The following is a 25,492-nucleotide window of genomic DNA, read 5'->3' as shown; positions in this document are numbered from 1 at the left end:
ATTCTTTCCAGAACTGTTATATCCTTCTTTAAAATGCGTGTGACTAGATGTAGATACAAATGTAGAGAGTGTATTTTCTTTCAGGCACCGCTGTTTACCTGCTGACGCTGTGCGTAAAGTTTGACTGAGTATCTGTTGACAGAACAAACTTCTGACACGCTCAGCGCTTGCTCAACGAGCTGTGCTCTGATTGGTCAGTTTGACGTCGACGGCTAAAGATGTTCCATAATAGTATGATTCTCCGCGTTTCAAATCTGCAAATCCTGTTTGTGCCTCTTTTCTAAAACAGCGAATTAAAAATATGAATCTTATAATTATGCTAAAACAACTAATGTAGGCTAAGCTAATGTTTTATTATAGGATTTTAAATTTAACTGAAATAGCAGCGATGATGCTGATTAAAGTCCATTGCCAGGGGGGGTTCGAGTGGTTTTAAAGACCCATCTCTCACTTACAAAGCTCCAGAATGTATCCCATACACGAGCCCATTTGTCCTACTTTGACTGATATGTCATAATAAATTATGAAAATACACATTGAAGAAGTCTTTAAAACCAAGCAGAATCCTCTTTTGGCTGTTGCTTCAGCGATACTAAGGAAAGTTAAATGTGCTGACCAGTTTGTGTTTGCCTAATAAATGACAATAGTCTAGATTTTAATTAAAACTTGAACAGCATCCTTTTGTCTTATGATATGTGATGTAATAAATTTGCATTTCAAAAATAAGTATCATTCTCGTATTTTTTTCTTCTTAATCTTTAGGAAATGTTTATTGTACATCAAAAAGTGTGGTGGATGATCATCCGACAAGCCAATCCAGCAAAAATAATAATGCTTAAAAAGCATTTAAAACTCATAATTAAATTAAAAAAAATAATAATAGGCGAATAACTGCAAAAAGGTCTCTATTTTAAGAAAAAAGAACCACCCCTTTCACCAGGCTGCCTACGGTAACTACATAGACGCTTCCACATTATGTAGATGTAAATTACAACATTAGACAAAGCCGTAAGTATAAAATTATATATTTAACTTATAAAAAATTTAAGTTATATTCAAAGTTGTATACAGACTAAAAGCATCTTATATGTTAATCTGTCTACTAGTGAAGTTTGAGTAGACTTCAACCATAGTGTGTCACTGTGGGAGGGGGAAAACTGGATCCAGGATAAAAACAATGTAATATGCCATGCAATATGGCAACATAACATCATAGTTCTAGATGACAGACACCAAGAAATGTAGCTCAGACCATTAATCTTTAGTGATTTATGATAATGGAATAGCCATACAAGTCACAGCACTAAAATTAAAACATAAATTATTGATTGGGTATTTTAAAAGTAAAAACTCTAACATTCTAAGGAAGAAGCACACAGACTGATGAAACTACAGCGCTCCCAGACCATGCATTTGCAACTTCGCTACAGTGAGCAAATCCCTGCTCTTTTCCTCTTCTTCAGACAATAGCGAGAGCCCCTATCAGGGGATTAAAGTTAGTGCAGGACTTTGCTGAGCATGCTGGGAAAGCTCATAGCCAAGGCCGCCACTCTGGTGGATTCAGCAGTCTGTCAGAAACAGCACATAATGTGTAGCACCATTCAGCAAAAAACAATATGGATCAACTCTGTGTGACTTAAATGACCTCTGAGCTAACATGCCATGTGAAATGCCGAGTTGATTGGTCAAAACTATGGCAGGTCATCTGCAGTGACAACTTGAATACAAACTAGGTCAAGGTCTGTTTGACAGAATTTTCATGCATGAACTGGTGTGAACTGGCATGAACTGGTCCCACTAACAATTTATTTGTTAGTCACTAACAATTTATTTGTTAGTTATTTATTTATTTGTCTGTCTATCTATCTATCTATCTATCTATCTATCTATCTATCTATCTATCTATCTATCTATCTATCTATCTATAAAGCAAATCATGCATGTCAAAAAGCATTTGCAATTTGTTGGAATGAGAAACTGCTACTATGATGTGCACAAATGACCAATTGTTTTGAGAAATGCATTAACTGTTGTGCAAACGTAAATAGTGTTGTGAGAAATGCACCAAAGTGAAAACTGTAACTAGATTTAAATTACAACATTAGACAAAGCTGCAAGTTTAAAATAATACATTATTAATTCTAAAAAATGAAAGTTATATTTAAAGTTGTTTACTAATAACATCTAATATGTTAATCTGTTTACTAGTGCAATTTGAGTAGACTTCAACCATGGTGTGTCACAGCGGAAGAGGAAAAATTGGATCCAGGATAAAAACAGCATAATATGCTTTGAACGGGGAAAAAAAAAAGGGAAAAAGATATGCAGGTCATCTGCTGTGCCAACTTGAATACAAACTTGGCCAAGCTCTGTTTGACAGAATTTTCATGCATGAACTGGTCTAACTGATCGATCGATCTATCTATCTATCTATCTATCTATCTATCTATCTATCTATCTATCTATCTATCTATCTATCTATATATCTATCTATCTATCTATCTATCTATCTATATCCATCCATCCATCCATCCATCCAAAAAAAAGTTTGACTCAACTCAAAATTGTAAGCAACTTGCTGCAGAGTATTTTTGAGTTGACTCAACTTTCAACCTAATACTGCAATTGACTTGGTTTTAAGAAAAACTCAAAAATGTCCTGAAGCTGGATGCCTTAAAATTAAGTTGTCAACCTTTTTTACATTGTGTATATAATTTTTGAAAGACTAATTTACAGAACTTTTTATAGAGAAACTCGTGTAAATAGTGCTTTTTTTTATTATTACATTAAATTATTTATTTGGCAGACGGTTTAATCCAAAGACCAAAGAGACCAGAAAATGAGAAGAGTGCTATATGGGTTTCTGCAGGTTTCACCAAGTCAGTTTTACCTAATTGATAACCTGCAAAAGCGTGTCACTTGCTCAAAATGGAGAGCTCAATTCCTCAAAAGTATTGATGTCAATGAAAGTGTCAGTGTCATCAAGTTCAAAAGTTCTGACACCATTGTTGTTTGAACAAGATAGTCAAATGGCTTTGTCTTGTTTTCATTAGGGTGGTTTACTTTGTAAATTTTTTCCAATGCAAAAAAGTCAGATGTTGGTGAATGCTCAAGACAGCACTATATGCTATTTGCACAGCCATTTAAAAACTACAGTAAAGTCAGACATCACTGCATTTAGTGAGGTATCTGAGTACAAGACACTGCATATGTATGTTTCATATTTTTACTGCATATGCTCTTTACAATTCTAATTTATTCACAGCATTGTACAAAAGAATAAATACACCCTTATTTACAACAAACATAAACTGCCTTTGGGTAGAGCTGCGCACAACTGTGAACAATAGTGCAGTACATATTGGAACTGAACCTACAACATACATAGGTCTGTAAATCATTCATGAATTTTAAAGACATTTTCTGGAATTGTTTTTATAAAATGTGCTTGACAGATTTTGACAACTAGTTCAACATTTTTGTATGTAAAGACTCAAGTAGTGAAATGAGGACTCCTAGTTTTATATGGAATGATTATTCAGCATTCACCAGTTTAGTTAATTTAGTTAATAAAAAACAAAGGAAAATTAAGAGACGTTTAAAATGATTTAAGAACTACAAGAATTTTTTGTTTGTTTGTGAGTTTAAAACATTTTTGAGGCATTTAAGACATTTTAGGACTTAAGACCCTATGGACACCCTGTACAATACAAGAGAAAATGGTAGCAAACATTTTCTATTTTTATTTATTTTTTATTTTTTGCATAAATTAAAAAATATATATCAATACAAAGTTCTAGCAATACCAATGAATAATAAAAAAAGATGTATATTTAGCTTCTTGAAAATGTTGTAAATTGAGAAGTTATTGCATCAGGAAGGAATTTAAATATTCTGTTTTTTTTTGTTTTTTTTTAGAAACAATAACAAAATGTGTGGCATTTTAAAAATGTTATGTGTCAGTTTTCATCGATTAGAATTTAGCCGACAGACAACAGTGATGTAGTTAGCAGTGTATGCACATCAGTGCTTTCTGTTTGTCCTCCTAGACCTGAACAGACCTCAGTCGGTTTTATCTGTTTCTCTGGATTTAAGCCTAATAATCACAAAATTAGATCTTAAAAGAAAATACGTCTATGTTGTTTGTTTACTGGAACAATATTTTTAATAATGTAAACTGGACTCAGGTTTGGTCATTACCTCAACATTTTTTTTATTACAAAAAAAGGCTAAAGAAATATCATTTAAATTCCTTCATAGAGTTTATCCAACAAAACAAAATTGTTAATTTTAGAGTTAGAATGCTATTTTTGTGAAAGCTTTAATGAAACTATTTCACATGGATTTTGGTCTTGCCAAAATACTCAACATTTTTGGATTAATATTAAAGCTTTTATTGCTCTTAATATTTTAAAATCATTTTACCTTATCTTATATGATTTTGGGTTGTGACGTGTGATTTTGGGTTAATATATTAAGGATCGCTCTTTAAAAGATGCTGGTTTTATTATAAACTTTATTTTATTATTATGTAAATTTCACATACATAAATCCGAGTTTGCCAAAAGAAAACCTGTCTTCATGGTGCTAGAAAAAGAGATTCAAATGTATATAAAAGTGATTTCTAAGTCTAATAACATAAAAGCAATTAAAACAGTTTATTTATGCTCCTCCTTTAACATTTTTGTATATATGCATTTTCTGTGAAAAAAAAAAGTGCATTTAGTAACTCTTGTTAATAACTATTGGAAAAACATTACATTGTAAATATGTGTAATATATTTATATGTAATTTAATAATTATGAACCCTTTCCTCTGTTGTTTGCTTTCTTTTCTCATTTATTCCATTCTTGTTAAGGAATGTAATGTGATTTTGTTGTATAAGAAACCTCTATATTCTGGTTCTTGTTAATAATAATAAAACAAAAGTGATGTAGTTACAGCCTCTACCAGCAGTCGAATACTGTAAATGAAGTAACCAGTCAAATGGTCCATTGTTTGACACACTGCCCTCTAGTCGTCATACTATGCAAAACAGACTTCTGTTGAGATTAGGCATGTAAAAAAAAGCATGTAAACTACATTCGGTGATTAAACTGAAATTAGAAGTTGAATTATAATTAGGGGGGAAAATCCATTAAGATCAAGAACGGCGTATCTAGTGAGTTAAATGAGTTCCACTAAAGTAATACTCTAAAAGAACGTGTCCATAAACACAATGGGCTATAATGCACGCCAGTATCAGTAATCTGCGTCTTTAAAATAGTATGGGATCAAATCATGACGAAGTAATTCTCCTGTAAAATGATCTCCATGAGAAACTCAATGGAGAGATCATCCTTGTCTTAACAGTGTGCAATGCTTCTGTGGTGCTCCTTTTCTATTCTCAGAGCCTGTTGGCGTATTAAGACGGAAAATTGCTAAGTGATTAGAGGGAAGGTACGGGCTGCTTCTACAGAATTGCATAGCTTTCTTTTATAGCTCAGCAGTGAATACTCACACGACACAAATACGGTTAGTTTCTCCTTCTGGAGCCCATCCATTTTGGCTGGCATCCCATTTGCTGTTTTCAAAGATCCCAAGCCATATATACAAACGTCTGAAAATAACCAAGACCAAGAAGGTCTCTATCTAAACACTTATAAGGCGTGTCTCCTAGTTTGAATGGTGAGAGAATCAAATAAATGACCATTCATATTTGAGGTCTGAAAACAGTTGAAATTTTCTGCATATGCAGTTCTTGAAAAAAATAAGAGACCACTTCAAATATATTTCTGGTTCTCTGGATTTGCCATTAACAGGTTTGTGTTGATGTGCAGAGAAGGACAATAGCTCAATATGACATGCATTTCATCTGTTCAAATATAAAATGTGGGGAGGTTATGTATAGACATGTATATGTAAACTAGACTATGTATTTTTATAAGATATAAACGAGTTTATTTAATATTACAGTGTTTACAATCAGTAATATTGTGTTAAAGTACATATTTAAAAACATATGTACCTATTAAAGATTTGTCCATTTATTTGTGTTTTCATTACTTTTTAAATTATATTTTTAATTTGAAGATTAAATGTCCTTTAAATGTTCTTTTTTATACAATTAGTACAATGAGTTATATTTTTTTATAATTTTTACATGAATGTTAATTTTAGTAACAAAAACATTCCTCGTTTAATTTATATCTCATAATTTTAATATGTTCCTTGATTTTATGAAGCAAATCTTAAGTAAAAAATAATTCAACATGAGAATTAAAGGTACCAAATTTATTTATATACTATTTTACTTTGTATTATTAATATTTTTAAGTATATTTAGTTTAAGATGGTTTGCGTGAAAACTTAAGGTCTAAAATGATATTTTGTTCATTGTCCTATTGTTGATTCACCTAAATAAATAATCTAAAATCAAAGATAAATATATAAATAATTATAAGTTTATTTTTCAATTTACTATGCAAATAATATAATAAAAGTCTGAGTAATGTCAGCACACTCATCTTACACTGAAAAAATATCTTGCTGCCTTTTTTTAGTCATCACAACTTACATCAATCAAACTGACTAAAAATATTAAGTTAAACTCTACATGACTTAAAAAAAATAATTGAAACCTGATTAACTGATTCAAATATGTTAAAGCAACATAAAAATATTTCTTTTCTTAACATTTTGTCTTTAAATTTTTCCAGTGTATATATACAGTTGAAGTCAGAATTATTAGCCCCGCTTTGAATTTCTTTTTTAAATATTTCCCAAATTATGTTTAACAGAGCAAAGAAAGGAAATTTTCACAGTATAATATTTTTTTCTTCTAGAGAAAGTCTTATTTGTTTTATTTCGGCTAGAACAAAAGCAGTTTTAAATTTTTTGAAAACCATTTTAAAAGTCATTAATTAGCCCCTTTAAGCTATATATTTTTTGATAGTCTACAGAACAAACCATCATTATACATCAACTTGCCCTAACCTGCCTAGTTAAACTAATTAACTTAGTTAAGCTTTTAAATGTCACTTTAAGCTGTATAGAAGTGTCTATAGAAAATTATCTTGTAAAATATTATTTACTGTCATCATGGCAAAGATTTTATTAGAGTTATTAGAGTATTAGAGTTATTAGAAATCAGTTATTAGAAATGAGTTGTTAAAACGATTATGTTTAGAAATGAGTTGAAAAAATCTTCTCTCCATTAAACAGAAATTGGGGAATAAAATAAACAGGGAGGCTAATAATTCTGACTTCAACTGTATATTTGGGGCCTGACATTGTAAAACTTTTAATGCAATATTTTCACCAGTATTTATCACATCTCACTATGTTTAAAGCAGCACTAGAACATTCTAGCAGTCTCTAGAACATTCAAATATCCAGAAATGATGGGCGGTCCTCTCTAATGGTGCATGTTGGTGACCTCAGAGATTCCAAGCAAGTATAACAGGTATTCTTTTATAGTAAAAGGGCTGCTATGCAGACCCTCACTGGGAGTTGCAGCCACTTTCCAAGGCTGTGTGCGGCTTTGTTTAGCTCTACCCTTTATATTCTGTCTGAGATGTCTTTAAGGCATAGGCAGGTGACGCTGAATCCACCCTCATAAGGAACTGCAGCGCCCCCTCAGAGAGATCCCAAGAAAACTTCGCACCTCTTCAGAAAGGCCTATAAATAGGGCCCATCTGTCCGAGGACTAAGTTACAATCCCATTCCTTATGGAATAAGTAAGGAGTCCAGGAGGGTGAGCAGCACTGTTAGTTATGAGGACTCACATCAGAACCATTGAGGTCTGAACTATGCAGAATCTGTGACCTCTAAGTCAGAATGCTTCTGTTGCTCTGCCTTAAGGTTGTCCCAAAATAACACCAGGATTTCCTGCTGTATTCTTAAGACAGCAGCACCACATATCATTCACCCACTGCAGCTTGTCCTTTACTATCTATTGAGCTGTTAACCTGTGAGATAAATACATTATTAACTCTATTTCATCGCCAACCTGATTTCACTAAGTAGGACATGTTCCTGGATTAACATCTATGTTGATCCTGGAACAACATTCCAATCAGCCAATCAGAATTAAGGGATATGTTTACAGTTTATGTTAAATTTAGGCTTACGATTATGCATGATTGTTATCCAACTATTATTCCCCTCTAATTTTGGGAATATTTTACAGTTATAGCTTGGTTTAGGGATAGGGAATAGGTATGGTTTACATTTTCAGCCAAAAGTTATGTTCCAGGATTAACATAGATTAACATATTTCTACATATCAAAAAAAGTGCCTGCACTAGCATAAAAGTTAATGTGTATTAATTTCTTTGTTGAATAAAATATTAATGGTGTTTGAATTCTTATAACTAACATGCAAAAGATATAGCCATTTTTACAGTAATTTGCTGTAATCATGATGCCTGCCTTAATTTCACAATAAAACTCTGAATACATAAAATTTAACAGTTAAATCTGTTGTATAACAGTGTAGTGACCTCACTGAGAGAGGTAGAGATAGATGTACCCATTAAAAGCATCGCATGCTGTCTCAGCTTGCATCTGCACCCAGTCTGCAGCCAGAACTTTCTTCAGGAATGTCAACTGGTCCAGTTGGGACTCAAACCAGCAACCTTATTGCTGTCAGGCAACTGCGCTGCTCCCTTCATCTACTGTATATAGCCATATTAAAATTAATAAAATAAAAATGACAAAAATCACAATACTGTTACAAAAAATGTAACAAAACATGAAAATAATTACAAACTAGTGCACGAGTAATTTTAAATTGAAGTAAAAATAAATACGCAGAGAGACACAACTATACACAAATATCTATGAGCTACTTTTCACAGATGAGTTGTTGGTGCTTTTTTATTTCAATATACAAAAATTGCATATTATTAATAATAATATGCATTTTATTATTTACATGTATTATAATTACATATTGCATTTACATTAGCACATATATTCTATCGCACACTGAAATAAAGTCATCTGAAAGAAAACTATGAGAAATACAGTAGCTTTATTAGAGAGGTGGCCTATGAGCAGAGCTGTTCTTGAAAACAGTGACCCATATCTGTGTCTCTTAATGTTACAAGACACCAATGACTACTGCCTCAAATAGTCTTCTTATATTTTTAGACACAAGAAAGATGGCCTGCACTAATCCTCACTTTCCTTTGTGTTCTTTTGATCATTAATAGTTGATCATTTGAATTTCTAAAGTGATAAATCTTCCAACTCCACATGTAAAAGTGCTACAAGATTTACCTAATATTCACAGCTTGTTAAATACGCTATCGAAGAAAAACATCACCATTTCCTCGCCATCACAGGGAGAAGGGTTTCACCATGAGACCTTTTCACCTTTGCTTGGAGTGTCAGTCTCCTCCCTCACGGTTGGCACGTCCTTCATGTTGCTCTCTTTAAAAGATATTAAATGGATTCAGAGAAGTGCGTCACCCCTGCATGACACCCTGCTGGGTTTTTTATGTACGATGGACATAAGCTCCCTTACCTCATTAGTATAGCTAGTGATGTTTGAGGAGAGTCAGAAGTGGGATGTTTTTTATATCAGACTTGGAGTGACATGTTTACGATGCAGGACTTTTATCTTGAAGCTACCGTGATGTTTGATGTTTTGGGTTGCTGTGGAAAACAGGATATTACTGTAACGATCACATGATACAGTTTCATGGAAATAACATATGACTGAATGACGCAAAATGGGTCACGGGTGTTTATACTATCGGTTTACAATATAGCGTATCATCTTAATGTGTTTCAAGGAAGTGATATATTTAAACATCTTAAAGGGAAATTCATTCATTTTCTTTTCGGCTTAGTCCCTTTATTCATCAGGTCACCATAGCGGAATGGCCAACTTATCCAACATAGAGTATGTTTTTCACAGCAGATGCCCTTCTAGCTGCAACTCAGTACTGGGAAACATCCATACACACTCATTCACACACAGACACTACGGCCAATTTAGTTTATTCAATTCACCTATAGCGCATGTCTTTGGACTTTGGGGGAAACCGGAGCACCTGGAGGAAACTCAAGCCAACACAGGGAGAACATGCAAACTCCACACAGAAATGCCAACTGACCCAGCCAGGACTTGAACCAGTGACCTTCTTGCTGTGTGGCAACAGTGAAAAGGAAATTAAAATTCTAAAAAAATAAATTGATATCATTCAAAATCTTAATGACAGTTTTTTTTTCTGTGAAGCACAAGGGATTTTCAATTCCCATTGACTTCCATTATATTTTTTGACCATACAATGGAAGTCAATGGGAACCAAAACTGTTTGGTCACCAATAATCCTCAAAATATTTATAATCATAATAATTATAATGCCTGTCACCCAGTTATGGGATGACATATGAATGTTAGCCATATCATTTTAAGGGTGGACTCACTTTAAAGGGATAGTTCACCCAAAATTTAAAACGTACTTATTTACTCACCCCACAAGTGGTTTCAACCCTTTATGAGTTTCTTTATTCTGTTGAACAAAAATAAAGTACCAAAATCAAACAAAAAGCTTAAATAATGTGTCGGTGCTCTTTAGGTAAGATATTCATCAGAATAAACAACAAAAATCCATCCAAGGCACTCGAAATATATGGAAAAAAAATTAAAAGCCTTTATTCACATGGATTATCCTTAAAAACCAAAATGCTTTCATCAGAGTAACAGGGCGATGTGAATAAAGGCTTTTTACAATTTTTTCCAAATTTTTCGAGTGCCTTGGACTGATTTTTGCTGTTTAAAAAAATTACGTATTTTGAAAAATGTTAAAAACCTGACTTCTATAGTAAGAAAAACAAATATTACATTGTAAAACCCAACAGTCAACGTTATCAAATGAAATGAGTGTAGTTAACTCAAAATTTGCTGAAAGTTAATTCTACTCATTTGAAAAGAGTTTTGAACTCAGAGTTGAAGGTAATGAGTTAAATACCTCATTACTTCAACTTAAATGGAGTAAGTTCACAGTACTCATATAGATAACTTTTTAAACTCAAATGGTTTGTGGCAATCGGTTTCCTTAAACAGTTTGAGTTGCTTTAACTTATTGAGGTTTACAGTTCTCCATTAGTTTGAGTTCTCTTCAGTTATTGGGCTTCACTGTGCTCAAATTGCTTCGTGCTTAGATGGATTACGTTCACGGTACCCATTAGGATTACTTTTTGAATTGAAATGGTTTTCTGCAATCGGTTTCCTCAAATGGTTTGAGTTACCTTAACTTATTGGGTTTTACATGTAAATGGAAGTCAATGGTTACAGATATTCACCATTTTTCAAACCAACTTCTTTTTGCATTTAACAAAAAACCTAAACAGGTTTGCGGCAAGAGAATGAATGAATGAATAAATTAATAAATTAATTGCGTTGTGGGTGAACTATCCCTTTAAGCATCTTTAATAAGCACCAAATATATAAAAATGTCAATTTAGGAGGCCAAAAGATTATAAATCAATGATAAACATCTTTGGTTTCACCAAACCTACCCTGCTGGGTATCGTTGGGACATGTTGAGCCTTCCAACAAACTTAATGACTCCACTCCATCCCCAACAGCCTTGCCAAATAACCAAGTAGGCTAAAAGTGAGTTGGCTGGTAAAATCATTAAGAGTCAAAGGGGTTGTTGGTTCTGGTGGGCAGGTGGAGAGGGGCAGGTTCTTAGAGAAGGTGCTTCTAGATGGCAGGGGTGAGTCCTGATGACAGCTGAAGGGCTACAACTCAAGAGGGTCAGAGAAAGCGGGTCCAAGCAGGGGGTCGAGAAGGCTGAATGAATTTCTCTACGTTACTGGCCCTCCTCTGGGGGTGGGGAAAGTGCCAGCAAGACATATTTAGATGGGAGAGAGGGGGAAAAAAGTCACTGTGTGCGCTGTGTGAGGTAACGGGCATCAGCAGCTGAGCTCTCCTTTAGACTTCCAGACTCCACTAATTTGCTTTCCCAAGAGTCCGGGATGGGATGAACAAAGAGCGTTTAGTCCCTCATTGTCACTAGATCAGCTTTCATTCACTTGACAGTTTGATTTCTTTTGGCCTCCCGTCATTTCTCATACTGTCTTCACTTTGCTCACTATAACTTCCATGTATAACATGATGACGGAGACTGACGAATATGGATGCTGGAAGAGTTTCATCCGACGTCTCTCCTTGCTCAGATGACCCATAACTGAGAAAACCCCTGGGCTTCCAGGACATAAATGATTGGTCTGATGAAACAATTCGTATGCAGTGCGTGATGATTTTTAGCTTTAAATTAATTTGAATAGGCATTGCAGACCTGGACACATTCGTTCAATGGTTTTTTCTTTGATGTTACTACTTCCCATATTGTAGTATAAAAGAGAAAATAGCACATGAATTAGAAAACATGTTTTTATGTATATGCCAAATTTGACCGCTCCGGTCATTTTGACAAATCCATAGATGTGTCATCGCCTAAAGCCAAAATGTAATGAGTTTTTCAAGATGCTACAATACTGCGCTTGCTCTGAATGTATCTGAAAAGGCTGATGTCTAACTTAATTTCTATTGTCTTCACAAACAGTGACAACTTCTACAGAAGTTCCATGGACATTAAAGCTGCAATGTGATTGGTTATGAAAGGAGCACATGATCCATGTCATCTGCCTCCCGTTCTCCAATGGTACGTAAGTGTTACAGATTTGCATCTCCCAATAGAAGCAAAAACAATTCTGTAGCTGCCAGGAGGACAGGAAACTAATGAGGCATCTAGGGCAAAATTATTAGACCTGTGAAAATGTAATTATTCTTCAAATATTTCTCAGGTGCTGTTTAACATAGAAAAGTTTTTTTTTTAAATCATAATAATTAATTTATTTTATCTTTGCCATAAACACGGTACATAATATTTTACTAGTTATTTTACAAGATACTAGCATTCAGATTATTAATTGGTTATTGATTGTTAATTATGTTAACTAGGCAAGATTAATAATGGTTAATTGGGCAAGAATTGGACAACAGAGATTTGTTCTGTAGCCAATGAAAAAAATAAATAAATCCTAAAGGGGCCTAATAATATTGAACCTTCATTCAAAAATATATATATATATAAAAATAGGAAAATGTTTTGTAGTAACTTCCTGTCTGGTTTTTGTCGTGTCAGTTTCACTAAAGTGACAACATACCAGGGGAGTCTTACTTTTTTTTGGAGAAAGTGGTCAGATTCTAGCCATCTGTCCTGATATTTTTAGCCATCAGCTGGAGTCATTCCCCATTCTTTAAAACATTATTGTGAGGATGTAAGCATTTAGTTACAAAGAATATAATGACGCCATTATTAATTAGTTAGTCTAAAAACTTCTATTGCAAATTTCAAATAATAAAAACATTGTAACAAAATGTGTTTTTTTATTGGTTTCATTGTTCTTTGTATCTTTATCTATTTTAAACCTCTTCTAAATAAAAAAAAGTTATATATATATATATATATTTGTATTGACTGAAATGAATATTGTAGATAATCACAATGTTTATGCTTAATTAAACTAGTTAATCTTTAAAAATGTTGAGTTGTCTATGGTTGCATAGATAGTTTTATAGTCATAGATAGCCTGATATTATTTACACTTTTTACAGCGCCATGTTTAAATCAGTGCATGACGTCACTGTTTATTTTTTGAAAGCAAGTGTAAAGTATTAATTTAAATAGACGATACTCTCGTTACATCTATGAGTTCTCCACTGAAACATACCCTATATGCTAGATTGTTTTAACCTAGAGTTTGGTCAAATATGGATAAACTCAACAGTTTTTTGGTTAAAAATACCATTAAAGTTTAATTTAAAAATGTATGTTTGTCCATATGTGACCCAATATTGGGTAAAACCACAACAAAGGCAAAACTATTGAGTTATCAATATTACATTCAAAACCTTGAAGATAATTCGCGGTCTTCCCCTAAAAGTGAAATGACATTTACGACCCTTTCGTGTGCCCGCGCGAGCCCCCTTTCTCCATTTGAGGCGCGCGAACCCTCCCCTCTGTAAGTAGCGACCCAATCCGCTTAAGTATCAGACTGACATCAACTCTGAAGAAACTTATACGAGTATATAAACATCTTTCCTTTCCTTGAGAATGCTGAGTTTCCTCCAAGCTGTGGTCCACTCCCTGTGTCGTGTTCCTTCCCGGCGGACAAATAGACTAAAAAATGGCACCTAAGAAGGACGCTAAGAAGCCCGAGCCCCCCAAGAAGGCAGAGCCCGCACCTGCCCCCGCTCCCGCGCCAGCGCCCGAGCCCCCTAAAGCCGCCGCAGTAGACCTGTCCGGTGTGAAGGTAACAACCATTGCTGTTAACTATATCCAGACACATTCGCAGTGAATTGTTCATTGTATCTCTTTAGTCATTAATGTTTTTCAGTAAGTTGGAATTACACATTTAAAAAGATTACACGTTTACATTTAAAGATTTCATGAATAATTTAGTTCCAATGAGTGACTATTAATACAAAGTAATGTTCTGTAATGATTTAGTCTTAAAATGCATTTATTAAGCGTGTTTTCTCTGGAATTCCACTGAAGAATCAGTTTTGATTTTATTTTAAATTCAGTGATCAAATCATATTCAATTTCCTAATACTAAACATTAGAGGTCTGACGGATGTGCATCTCTTGCGTCCGTCGGTATAATTGACGTCGTTTGGACGTCCGTCAGATGTCTATGTCAGTTCATTATGGAATCTCAATGCCAATATCACCTTTATTGTTATGAGAAAGTGTGTGGTGGGTTGCATGCATTAGCAATGAAGAGGTCCATAATATTTGTATTTGTGTAAAGCATCTAAGAATTATAAAAATGACATTAGTTACACTCATTAATATTGTCCATTACACTCCAAGTATGCTAAGTTTCAAAACAAATTTGGGTAAAACATGGACAAACCCAACTGATGGGTTAAACTATTTAATATTTAACTTCAACCCTGTGGATAATTTATAATAAACTAATAACTAACTATATTTTATCTAGGTTTGGTTTGAAACAGCTTTTTTTTTTTTCAAAATTACACTGTAATGAAATGCAGAGCCATTACAAGGTTATTTGTAATAAGTTGTTGTTATAAGTTATTTGTAGTAAGTTATTGTTATAAGTTATTTATATATTTAATGCATCTAATTTTATTCATATTAAATTATGTTTTTGGTAACTTCTATTAAGCTGCCTAATATTGTTTTGTGATCTAAAAATGTTTATTATTGGCTCATTCAGCACCATGGATAGTTTCGCATAATTTCCATTTTTTTCTGCATAACTACAATCAATGCCACACCCCTTTTCTGATTGGCCCAGATCTGGAGATGGTTGACATGGCCAAAAATGGAGCTCCTTACTGTTCTAAGCAGCTGAGAGACTAAATTAAGCATCCCAAGATCTGCGACTCTCACTCTATAGTTTTGTAGTAAAGCAGCTGTTTGTGAACGACTCACCTGTCATAACGGTGTTAATGATGTGTTGGGCTTTCTCGTGTCCTGAAGCTCATTCCACGTCACCAGCAATGCTAAATTATGCAGAACAAAATGAACTTGCATCACTGATGAAGAATCTTTAAACTGACAGAATTGCTTTGACTCAAATTTACATATAGAAATGACACAGAACCTACCTGATATCACTTATTCTGTATATCATATCCAGTATAAGCCTTTATATCCAAGTATTCTAGAATGGAATTAAATTAAATGTTCCCAATATTGTTTGTGTAAGAAAACAACAGCTCTTTTATACAATTTGCATCCTTAAATCTCATTCAAATGGAGCTGACATGAACGTTTCAATGAACAGGATCTACTGATGTAATGTAATATCATGTTTGGTAATGACTTATGGGATAAATAAAACATACCTCTGTTTTTCTGCAGCTCGATTTCACCCAGGACCAGTTGGAAGGTAAGATTATTTGTCCTATGACACATTCTCACATATACATATGAACGTAAACAGGATGCAGTGCTTAAAATAAAGACAAAAAAAAATTAATCACACAAAAGAAAAGTCACACATTAAATTTCCTAACTAAACAATCTACTTCTAGGCTTGAATTCAGTGCCACACTCTAAAAATGTTGCATCGTTTAACCCCAAATTTGGTTAAAATATGGGCAAACACAACTGGGTTAAATGCATTCTAAACAAATTCAGCTCAAAACAACCCAAACTTTTTAATTAAAAGAAAGCTTAAAAAACGTTCAATGGTTTTACATAAGCGAGTTGTATCAGATTCCCAGTGTTCTAGGAGTTACTTCCATTGTGAAGGTCAAGCAAAATTCAATGCAACTGCACAGTTAATTGGCACCATTGTCCAGAGATTGCACCATTACAAGAAAGAATGTGTGCCTTTCTCAGTGTGGGGCAGCTTTCAGCAACCTGGGTGTGAGTTACTCTGCAGTCAGCATTCTGGCCTCACATGGCACAGCCTTTATATGGAGGGAGATATATTCTTGGGAGAGTGTATCAATTGCAAGTCGACTCTTTGAATGTCTTCCCCCGCCCTGCCATGTCACTGGTGGCAGCTGGCTTTTAGCGGAAATCAGATGAAGCTATTAATCTTATAGCATATCGTCTTCCAGTGAGCCAGTACACTCAGCCATGACGTTCATAGAAACCCTTTGCACTGATTAATACACAGTCTGCACATTTATGCATCTAAATGATTAATAGGCAGTGATTAGAACCTGTTATTCTGAGAGATTAAAATAAAATGCAACATATTGGTGAGGATCCTCAATGTACAGTTATTAGCCCCCATTTGAATTTCTTTTCTTTTTAAAATATTTCCCAAATGACGTTTAACAGAGCAAGGACATTTCCACAATATGTCTGATAATATGTTTTCTTCTAGAGAAAGTCTTATTTGTTAATAAAAGCAGTTTTTAATTAAAAAAAAATTAAGGTCAAAATTATTAGTCCCTTAAAGCTATATATTTTTTCAATAGTCTACAGAATAAACCATCATTACACAATAACTTGCCTAATTACCCTAACCTGCCTAGTTAACCTATTTAACCTTGTTAAGTCTTTAAATGTCACTAAGCTGTATATTAAAAAATATCTAGTAAAATATTATTTAATGTGTTGTAAATGTGATGAAAAAAATCTTCTCTCAGTTAAACAGAAATTGGGGAAAAAAATAAACGGGAGGGGGGGTAATAATTTTGACTTCAACTGTAGATACTGTACATATTGCACTACAATGGATATACCTGACCTATGGCAGACTGGTTTGTCTTAATATGAACAGTTTTACGGAATAGTTATTATAAAAATGTCAACAAAAATGTTAACAAACCATTAACTTAGACTTTTAGCTTAAAAAAACAACTAATTTGCTGCTTATTAAATCGCAAGGTAGAAGATGGGTTTATGTATTGGGTAATGGTAAGTGAAAATTAAATCACACTGAACTGAACTGAACTTCAACTCTGAAAACTGGACTGACAAAGTTTCAATTTACTAGAACTTCTATATTAAGCTGCTTTGACACAATCTACATTGTAAAAGCGCTATATGAATAAACTTGAATTGAATTGAATATATATGTATGTATATATGTATATATATATATATATATATATATATATATATATATATATATATATATATATATACATATATATACATATATATATATATATATACATATATATATATATATATATATATATATATATATATATATATATGTATATATATATATATATGTATATATATATATATGTATATATATATATATATATATATATGTATATATATATATATATGTATATATATGTATGTATATATATATGTATATATATATATGTATATATATGTATATATATATATATGTATATATATATATATATATATATATGTATATATATATATATATATATATATATACACATATTCAGTTGAAGTCAGAATTATTAGCCCCCCTGATTTTTTTTCAGCACATTTCTAAACATAATAGTTTTAATAACTCATTTCTAATAACTGATTTATTTTATCTTTGTCATGACGACAGTAAATAATATTTTACTAGATATTTTTCAAGACACTTCTATACAGCCTAAAGTGTCATTTAAAGGCTTAACTAGTTTATTAAGGTTAACTAGGCAGGTTAGGGTAATTAGGCAAATTATTGTATAATGATGGTTTGTTCTGTAGACTATTGAACAAATTATATAGCTTAAAGGGGCTAATAATTTTGACCTTAAAATGTTTTTATAAAATTAAAAACTGCTTTTATTCTAGCCAAAATGGAACAATTAAGACTTTCTCTAGAAGAAAAAATATTATCAGACATACTGTGAAAATTTACTTGCTCTGTTAATCATCATTTGGGAAATGTTTAAAAAAGAAAAAAAAAAAATCAATGGGGGGCTAATAAATATATTTAACTGTGTAGATTAAAGTAGATTAAAGATTATAAGTACTAATATATAGAATATAAGCACTATAAGTGCCAAAATCCTAAAATCTTAGTAATAAAGAGTTAATAAGCCAATAATTAATAGTGGGAGTTATCAAAAATTATTTTTTAAATATGTTTACTGAAAAGCTCATCGGGTAATCAAAATATGTCTATCATATATATATATATATATATATATATATATATATATATATTTTTTTTTTTTTTTTTTTTTTTTAAGTTTATTGTATCAGACTTTTATGAAACTTTATTAAGATGAGGAAAAAAATGCGGTAAACCAAACAATTTTGGTCACTTTTTATTTTATTGTACAGTTCACACTATTAACAGACTATTTACTTTTAGCTGCTTATTAATAGTTATTAAGGTAGTAGTTGGGTTTAGGATGTTGGGCAGGATAAGGGATGTAAAATAAAATCACTTACAAGTTCTAAAAAACAGTTAATATCATAATAATAGACAGGTAGTAAAGCCAGTAGTACTGTAAATTACCACCACAATATTTACTATAAAATATCAAAAATCCTTTAAACGTCTCTAATATATCACTAATATTAGTTTGCACTGTTAAGTAGAATTACAGAGAGGGCTACATTCAATTGAAATACAACATTGTCTCAACCATTGGTGTGATTTGCAGGTTTTGATTGAGGAAGTTGCTTGAAAATGTCTGGAGAAATCACACATTTCACCTTTAACTAAAACAATCTCCCTAATTCCAGATTACAGGGAGGCCTTCGGACTTTTTGACAGAGTTGGTGACAGCAAAGTAGCCTACAACCAGATTGCAGATATTATGCGTGCACTGGGACAGAACCCAACCAACAAAGAGGTTACAAAGATCTTGGGCAACCCCACCGCTGATGGTAAGGGAATTTTTCCTTCTTTTTAGCATTTTAATGAGCTACTCTGAAAGTACCTCTACATTATCATCAGCACTGTCAAGATATTTCACCATGACATTTTTTTAGATTATTTTTTTTTAACTAATTGGCAGAAGGCTGGTGTCATGACAGGTGCTTGCAGCATTATGTTTCACTTCATCTGCACTCTGTGACCTTTCTGTTCCCTTTTGACCCCGTTTTTTAGACATGGTAAACAAGAGAGTGGACTTTGAGGGTTTCCTGCCTATGCTGCAGGTTGTAATCAACAACCCAAACAAGGCAACATACGACGACTACGTTGAGGGTCTGCGTGTATTCGATAAGGAGGGCAATGGAACAGTAATGGGTGCTGAGCTGCGTATCGTCTTGTCAACACTTGGTAAGTGGCAAAATTAACAGGTTGAACGCTTTTACTAGTGGAGCCCTTCTGGTTCGATCTGATCTAAACCTCACTCCCATCTGAGTCAGTACAACACTGCTTCGAGCCTACAATATAGTGTGCCTATTGAGGCCAAGGGATTTAAGTAAATTCTCACATCTCCTACTTGTTAGCCTATATTAGGGTTGTCAAAAGTATTGAGATCGATAATTTAAAAATGTGCATTTCCCCATAACATTTCAGAGACGTTGAGCACATTCTTAAACACTGCTGCTTGGCCATTGTGTTCACATTCTCAGCAGAAATTACTGTGATTGGCTGTGAAGGTCATCGTTTCGCCACTTTCACCGCTGTTCACAGTGTGCAAGCACAAATACACAAACACTGCAGAGTTTCAAAGTTGCGTCAATCAGCTGGTCTGTCTATGAGCTGACATATGAGCGATCCGCTGATAGATCCACTGATCTACATGGCTTTGAAATGCTCCAGTGTCCGTGTATCTCTTCTTGCACTTTTTGCACTAAACAGCAATGATGAATGAACTGATGACCTTCACGGCCAATCAGAGTAATTTCTGCAATCAGTGGTGTTTAAGAACGCGCTCCCAGTGATAAAACGTTAGCAGAAAAGTAACGTTTTTAAAATTTCAGTACCGAATTGTACTGAACTCAATACTTTTGAAAATCCTAGCCTATAGTACACTCTCCCCTGTAAACATCGCTCCCATTGGTATCATGCCACCAACAAATCCCCTACTTGATGTAATCGCAGCAATGTGAGTCTATAGAGCTTGGCTTATGAGACCAGGTCTATCCGTATTTCTACTAGCTGGACTCTACTGCACTTGTCCATTCAAACCAGAGCTCTTTAACGCAGTTCATGGGTACCTATTTTCATGCTGAATTCATTTCAATCCTGCTTCATCTCATCAACTTGTATTTTTCAAGTGATTCTAAGAACCTTGATTGGCTGCATCAGTCGTGTTTACTTAAGGCTCAAGCTAAACTTTGCAGCAAAGTGGTTATGTGGTGGAAATTGCACACTTCCCTACTGAAAAATGTATGTAAGCCAATCAGTATGTCCAAATTCATAGTATGCAGAAAAAAACAGTAGGTGAGAAGTACCTGGATGCCCTAGTACTGTACATCCAATGGACACTTACAGTAACTCTTCCATGAGGCCACAAGAAAGACTTTATGAATGGGAGGGAAGAAAGGCAACTGATGTGGGTAGGGAATTTGATAATGACAACATGGCAAATGTTGTACAGTACATCCAAATTCCTTTCATATTACCCATATTTATATAGAATACACTTATTTTAATGGTCAAGAAGTACATTCATATTCAAATGTAGTACCTACCTGAATTTTGGATGCACTTTGTGATTCCAGGAGCAGTGTTAAAACCCTCAGCTCCAATCTTTGCTCCTATTTATGTCACAGTATCAACATAACCATACCTGCCAACACACCCATTTTTCTGGGGAGTCTCCCATACTTCAGATCCATCTCCCGCCACCCTCCCATTTTGTTATTTCTCCTGGAAAACTCCTGTAATTTCACCCCGCCCCCTAATCTTTTTGGTACAGTCTGTAACACCTCCAAGTTGCCAACTATGGTACAGTATCCGATCGCAGTAGCCATCCGAAAACCGGTCCATAATAGTAGTTACTAACACCACAGTACAGTTACTGTACTATATAATACTGTGCTATTTAGACAAACACACACCACCACCAAGACCCCCTCCTGCCCAGAATTTCAGAGACAAATGTTGGCAGGTATAAACATAACCCCCTCCTGTTTCTACCCATTAAACTGACCTCAACTATACTCACCCGCACAAAACCTCTCTCCCAACCATATAACCCCTACAGCTCTACTTGAATTCCTCACTCCGACAGGGATTCAAGACACGAAAGATTTCTGGCATGGGCGGCTTGTGTGCTAATGAGGAACGCTAAAGAGAGTAGCATCCAACGTTATCTTCTAATGTGACTTTTGAGATCAAGGGAGTGAAGTTTACTCACGCAGAGCGTACAGTATACACTCAAACCCTCGGGTTCTACTGACACTGCAACAAGTAGGATTCTAACCAGTGACTGAAAATGGATGGGTTACTTTAAATTCATTTACCCATGCATTAATGATTCCATAAAGAAGTTCCAAAGTTCAGATTCTACATAATTTTCAATACAAACTCCAGCCTTTAAGCAGGAAAAAATAAATATGGTCTCAGTTCACAGCTGATTACATTTCATACATACACATGAACAATTTTAAGTCATTCTGTTGCACTAGTCTTTCGGCTTCTTTAATGACTTGACCAATTTATTCCTTCTGTTTTTCCTACAGGTGAGAAAATGAGTGAAGCTGAGATTGATGCTCTCATGCAAGGCCAGGAGGATGAAAACGGCTGTGTCAACTATGAGGGTCAGTCCAGATTTTTTCATCGCCTGAATGCACATATATACAGTCATGCCGGCCTCCGATCCGTCCAACACAGGGTTATTCTGTAAGCGTAGTCCCATATACATTTCTGAAGATCACGGATTATGTAGCCCGATGTACGTACAGTATGGCTGCATTTTGTCTTTAAAATGAACGCTACGGGGTTGTATGACTGCTTTCCTTTTCGCGGTTACCATCTGACCGTTTACCTCCGTATGGCTGGCTTTCTTGCTGTTACCAGTTTGTCCAGTTAGCTCGCCATGTACATCGGCGAACTTGAGACGCAGAGAGGAGCTGACCACGATAACGTGATTCGAGTCTGGCGAAGAACGGTTCCAGAAAGCGGGAAAGACAAAAACAGAAGCCAAAAAATAAAATAAACAAGTAAATAACAGGGTGAAATGTGGTAAAATCTGAAAATGTGTTTAAAAGAAATCAGCCGAGGGCTTTTCTTTTTCTGGATTGCTTTTTAAAACTGTCGGTTGGGTTTAGGGAAGTGGGTGGACCGGTCAATTGGTGGTTTTGAAAACACTGTTGGATGGGTTTAGGGAAGGAAGAGGGTGGGTTAGTCGCTCAGTCAGTCGAGAGCAGCCTCTGGTGTATTTACGCCAGACAGGCAGGCACAAATAGCACCCGCTAGAGAAATTTGAGATCTCAAAATGTTTACACAGCTCCCTCTGGTGGATTCTTGATAACAAACTGCAAAGAACGTACCTTCTGAAACGTATTTGGCGCTCTGCAGAAATGTATATAGTGGTACGGTTTCAGAAGGAGCCTGGGTTGGATCCGTTTGACAAAGGTGTAGTGGTTATTCACAAATAACAATAAGCAATCATTTTGTGTCTTAATGGACAACAGCATGACACATCGAGACAGACTAGCATGTTTACATATTTTTCTGGTCCTCCACGATGGATTCCATTGCATCTATGACATTCACTGATAAGGTCTTCCATATGCAGGTTTCATGAATGGTGAAATGACAGAAATATGATCAGTGCTGTTAGTTGGAATTATGCAGTAGACTTTCATTTTAGGGCAGCCACTAAAATATATGCTGCCTGTGTGTATTGCCTATTATTTAGGACTTTGCTGTTTCTGGAAGTCAATCACTAGTTTTGCCTTATTAATGGCATCGATATGTACTATGACCACATATTGTGCCACAGAAACAATCATTAAAAATGTTGTGTAGTCTGAACATGGCATAAACAATTAACAATGACTATTCATTCATAATTAATAATGACTATCTATCTATAATTATTAACACCCCTGGGTCACCAACTTTGGGATTGTATCCGATCGCAGCGGCTTCCTGAAACCCGGTCCATAGTATAGTTACTAACACCACAGTACAGTACCTATACTAACGGAGTTCTCAATTGTGTTACACAACCCTCCACCCCCCTGGTTCTAGTGACACTACAACAAGTAAGATTCCAACCAGTGACTGAAAATGGAAGGGTTACTTTACCCATGCTTTAATGATTGCATAAGTTCTAAAATTCTGATTCTACATATTTAAAATCAATTAATAAACAATTAATAATCACTAACTTATAGTTTAATGTGTTCGTTGTTCTGCAATTTTTCAAGCCCTCCTCATATTTTCTGACTCTCTCCATTTTGAACAGCTTTCGTCAAACACATCATGTCTGTCTAAGTCAGAGCTGTGAGGAGACTGAAGCATTTCTCCAGATTCCATGATGTCAGGACATCCACACAATGTTTCCAAAACCAACTCAGAAATGGATGAAAGGGACACAGGATGTTAGTCATAAACAATTATTATTTTTTTTGTGTGTATGCTATTTTTTTCCACTTGACTCCTTTTTCTTTTGTCCATTCTTGGAATCCACTCAATTTTTTTCCAGCTAATTTTCTTGGTGTTGTTCGTGCTGAGACAAGCCTCTCCGTAGTGGAGCAGTTGTGAGGGGTGAGGTGGGTGTGTTGGGGCGGGGCATCATGGTAACTCAAATATATAAGGCACTCCCTATGACCTCTCACTTTCTGCATCCCAAAGTCAAAGGTGCTAAATATACTGCCATTAATGGACTGGCTGCAAAACCTCCTTCCCCTTTCCCCAGAGTCTTAATTTATTTTTCGCCTCTGTCAATTCTCATAATAAACTTTTGACAAAGTATTAGCCTTGTTGTGATTAATGTTTTCATACTAAGTGCACAGGGCTGAGGTGCAAGGGAGGGGTAAGTCGAACAGGTAGGTGAATGTGCTCATTTAAATAGCTAAGCAACATTTGCTATTTTATGGTGTGTTCACACTTGGAGCTTTGTGGTCAGGATCATTGTTCACGCTGTCATTTTTAGGTTTGAATCTAAAGATGCTTGCTGTTTTTGGTTGGTAAAGATGCTTTCGGTCCATGTTGCATTCATATTTATTATTTATATTATATTTAGTTATTTCATTTAAATAAACTGCAATGACAGAACTGAACTTAGCAAGTGTGAACACATCATACAGTATTTACAACTTGTATCACATCAATAATCTGTTGATTCATTTTTTTTTTTTAATCTCAAAGACAATAAAGCAGGATGGGACTTGGTAGGATTTTGTCCATCTGTACTTAATTGGACAAGGATAATGGGGAAGGTCATAATAAGAATATAAATGAGTTTTAAAAGAGTACCTTGGATTGATTTGGATTTAAATTAGTATTAGAATGTTTACATTCATCTGGAGTTTATACTATTTGTAAGACATGTACAAAAAATAGAAAAGAAAAAAAAAAAAATATATATATATATATATATACACACTGATAGATGCAAATGAATTGTGGCCTGAAGCCACACTTTCAGGAAATTTGAACAGGTATTACATGATTTAGAAAAAAATAAAAATAATAATATATTATTATTATATTATAATAATATATATATTGTAAAATCACTGTTAATGGTGCAGTCACATTTACTGTTTGTATAATATCATTATTACTTTTTTACTTATTACTTTATTACTTGTATACTATTATTATTAATATTTTCTTTATTAATATTTTAATCATTAAAGAAAATAAATAATAATCATAATACTGATATTGTTATTATTATTATTATTATTATTATTATTATTATTATTATAGTTAATAATGAAATTATTTGGACTTTTTGTGACATTCATTAATTTGCTAAGGATTTTGATCATTTTATGTTATAATATTATTCGTTTTTATTTAAGTTATTTATAATGCAATGCTGTTGTTTATAACAAAAATTCATACTCATCTTTTTGTAATTTTTTGTGTTTTAATAATATATTACAATATATTAATCCTAATGCTTCAATTAACAGT

The 25,492-nt window shown here is 34.1% G+C and overlaps 1 protein-coding gene across 1 annotated transcript; it reads left to right on the top strand.

The window, feature by feature from the left end:
* Window positions 1-14,113: 14,113 nt before the first annotated feature.
* myl1 (myosin, light chain 1, alkali; skeletal, fast) lies at window positions 14,114-24,319 on the top strand. Its single transcript, XM_056465704.1, has 6 exons — window positions 14,114-14,320; window positions 15,904-15,931; window positions 19,180-19,323; window positions 19,547-19,720; window positions 22,078-22,155; window positions 23,811-24,319. The coding sequence occupies exons 1-6, from the start codon at window positions 14,195-14,197 to the stop codon at window positions 23,837-23,839; spliced, it is 579 nt and encodes a 192-aa protein (XP_056321679.1). The 5' UTR covers window positions 14,114-14,194; the 3' UTR covers window positions 23,840-24,319.
* Window positions 24,320-25,492: the final 1,173 nt, after the last annotated feature.

The sequence above is a fragment of the Danio aesculapii genome, chromosome 9 (genome assembly GCF_903798145.1).
Source record: "Danio aesculapii chromosome 9, fDanAes4.1, whole genome shotgun sequence".
NCBI lineage: Eukaryota > Metazoa > Chordata > Actinopteri > Cypriniformes > Danionidae > Danio > Danio aesculapii.
This window is presented reverse-complemented; position numbering and strand designations above follow the sequence as displayed.